Raw genomic sequence first — 2,822 nt, 5'->3', positions numbered from 1 at the left:
CACACACACACACACACACACACACACACACACACACACACACACACACACACACACACACACACAAGCAAGCACACATGGGGTTCAGTGCTGCTGCTGGTGTGCGCGGCGCTTGCGGTCGAGGCGAGCAAAGAACGTGTCCAGGAGGGCGAAATAGGCCTGCTTATCAAACGTGCCGTTGAAGAAGTTGCACGAGAGGTTCACCTCAAGCAGGCACCGGCCCGCCTCCTTTGTCAGGGCAACATCCCACCCGCACAGCGGCACGCCAGGCAGCAGCGTCGCGTGCGCCGTCTCCACCAGATTGCGAATGGCAGCCATGTCCGGGATGCTGTTGCCAGTGAGCATGACGCCGTTGTCGGGGTGGCGGTCGTGTGTGGGCGCAGGCCGGTAGCGCAGCAGGCCATCGTGCACACCCAGCTGGTACCAGTGCGCATTTGTCGTGCCACGGCGCACATGTCCGCTCTCAACGTCTGTGTCAAACAGCACGCTAGAGTGGTCTGTGCTGGCGCCAGCGCGGCCGGCGCGGAACACGCAGCTCAGGCTCTGCACCTTCTCCTTCCGCGCGCTGGCATCGCCATCCATCTCGCCGTCAATCACGTCCAGGGCATTGGTGGAGGCGGTGATGACGCGGAGGGTGGACAGGGGCGCGCTGTCCGGCAGCCACTGCTGCAGCAGCGCCGAGTTGTGCAGTACTTCTTGGATTATCCACTTGCCGCCTAAAGAGGTAAGGGGGAAAGGGGTAAGGGGGGAAGGGGGGGGGTGAAGGCAGAAAGCAAGTGGGGGAAGGGGATGAGACGTTGCAAATGCGTGATACTTGCTGGCGCAAAGTTGCTATGGAGTACCATTACTTGGCAGATACGGACAGGCGCACAAAGACACAGACGCAGACACAGACGCAGACACAGACAGACAGACACACACACACAAACAAACAAAGTTTTCAGACAGATAGACATAGACAGACAGAGACACACACACACAAACAAACAAAGTACACACACACACACACACACACACACACAAACAAACAAAGTACACACACACACACACACAAACAAAGTACGCAAACAAAGTACGCACACCCACCCACACACACATAAACAAACAAAGTACGCAAACAAAGTACGCACACACAGGTTCTTCCTCTTTGCCTCACCGTGCAAGGCGTTTTTGAAAAAGTGGATGCCCATTCCACCCTCCTCGTTCCTGTCCTTGCAGACGATGCTGTCGACCTTCAGGAACGGCGACACGGGAATGTCCTTCTCCTCCGCAGCCACGAGGAACGACCACTTGTCTTCGAGGCGGTAGTCATCGCAGCCCGTGACCAGCGCGTGGTAGCTTGCCAGGCGGCAGTTGAGGCGCCAGTACGCAAACCACGGCTCGGGGGTGAGCAGCAGCTGGCGGTACGTGCGACACACGTCGGCGACGGACGCGCGCTTGCGGGTGATGACAACCGCATATGCACAGAACATGAGCGGCATGCCGAGGAAGAGGAACAGCGTGAACACAGCGCGGCTGCGGCACAGCCAGTCGAGAGGCACCCCTGTGCCCGGGAAGGCCACGTTGCGCAGGTTCTTGATCATGTCGTTCTGGAACGTGCCGCTGCGGTAATGGGGCTTGTCCCACAGGTAGAAGATGAGCGCAAGCGAATGCAAGTACACCTTGATTCGCAACCTCGCATCGCTGCTGCTGCTGCTGCTGCTGTTGTTGGTGTTGTTGTTGGTGTTGTTGTTGTTGTTGTCGTTGTTGTTGTTGTTGTTGGTGGTGGTGGAAATTGAGCCGTGGTCATCGTTGTTGAGCAGGAACGGGCAGTCGTCGTAGGATCCACCGCGAGCAAAGTACCAGAGCACACGCCAGTACAGCAGCGTGTCTGCCAGCGCCGCGCGCACAGGCTCGCTGCATCACGTGCGTGTGTCGACAGACAGAGGCGGTGAAATCGGCATCGTGAGGGTTGGGAAACTTGACGGCAAGTGGGCATGCCAAGTTGCACAGTGTTGCAGGGTTGCAGGGTTGCATTGTGGGTTGGTACACAGCTGCGCGCAAGTGCACACAGCCAGCCAAAAAGCCAGCCAGAGAGCGAGCGAGGCAGACAGGCGGGCAGCTACGCACAGACACAGGCATACATGCGCATCCCATCCATACCTGGCAATGGCGGCGAGGACAAGGGCGCTGATGGTGAGCGCGGTCATGGCGACGCCGATGGCCAGCGTGGCCATCAGCCAGCCGAGCGCGCGTCCAGCCCAGCGGAGGCCCTCTTCTCGACTCATCAGCTCTGTACAGTTTACACACCAGAGGAGAGGGAATAGTACAGGAGTGATGAGACATTCGCAGTGCTGGACGTCATGCTGTGTGTCCCTGTCTCTCCCACTGTCACTGTCACTGTCTCCCTCTTTCTCTTTCTCCATCTGTCTGCCTGTAACACCTACGTTCAGGGAAGAAAGGCAAGGTGAAGCTAGTTGCGTTTGCAGTGCCAAACGTTGCAGCATCCATGGGCACAGAAGATGCGTACACCACCTGCGCCGTTTGCCCAGAAGGAAGAACAAGACGTGTGTGTGTGCGTGCGTGCGTGCGTGAGAGGTGTGTGAGGGTCAAAGGTCAGACCGTAGAGCGCCAGCCAGCATCGCATGCAGCACAAGTGGAATGCAACAAAGCATGCCACACAGCAGCATGGGCATCAGATACGCAAACGCATCACAAACGAGTGTTGTGGAACAAACGAGCGCGCGTAGCATGAAACCGCACCGTTGCAGCCGCAACAGCGGTGGCATGACGAGAGAGCAACGCACCCGAGCTGTGCTGCACATCAACATCATCGTCGTGTG

At 58.0% G+C, this 2,822-nt stretch overlaps 2 protein-coding genes across 2 annotated transcripts in view; one reads left to right on the top strand and one right to left on the bottom strand.

The window, feature by feature from the left end:
• Positions 1 to 84: 84 nt before the first annotated feature.
• Positions 85 to 2,267, bottom strand: PTSG_08380 (uncharacterized protein; the record flags this gene model as incomplete). The annotated part of the gene is made up of 3 exons (XM_004990574.1): positions 85 to 716; positions 1,157 to 1,896; positions 2,143 to 2,267. The coding sequence occupies 3 exons, from the start codon at positions 2,265 to 2,267 to the stop codon at positions 85 to 87; spliced, it is 1,497 nt and encodes a 498-aa protein (XP_004990631.1).
• Positions 2,268 to 2,667: 400 nt separating this feature from the next.
• Positions 2,668 to 2,822, top strand: part of PTSG_12717 (uncharacterized protein) — a gene marked incomplete at its 5' end in the record, with an annotated part of 1,843 nt that continues 1,688 nt past the window's right edge. Inside the window, one exon of the mRNA XM_004990573.1 lies at positions 2,668 to 2,701. Within this exon, the coding sequence (XP_004990630.1) occupies positions 2,668 to 2,701 (34 nt within the window). The remainder of the gene's footprint in view (positions 2,702 to 2,822) is intronic.

Source organism: Salpingoeca rosetta (genome assembly GCF_000188695.1).
Source record: "Salpingoeca rosetta unplaced genomic scaffold supercont1.23, whole genome shotgun sequence".
Lineage (NCBI taxonomy): Eukaryota > Choanoflagellata > Craspedida > Salpingoecidae > Salpingoeca > Salpingoeca rosetta.
The sequence above is the reverse complement of the archived record's forward strand: the minus strand, read 5'-3'. Positions and strand labels throughout refer to the sequence as shown.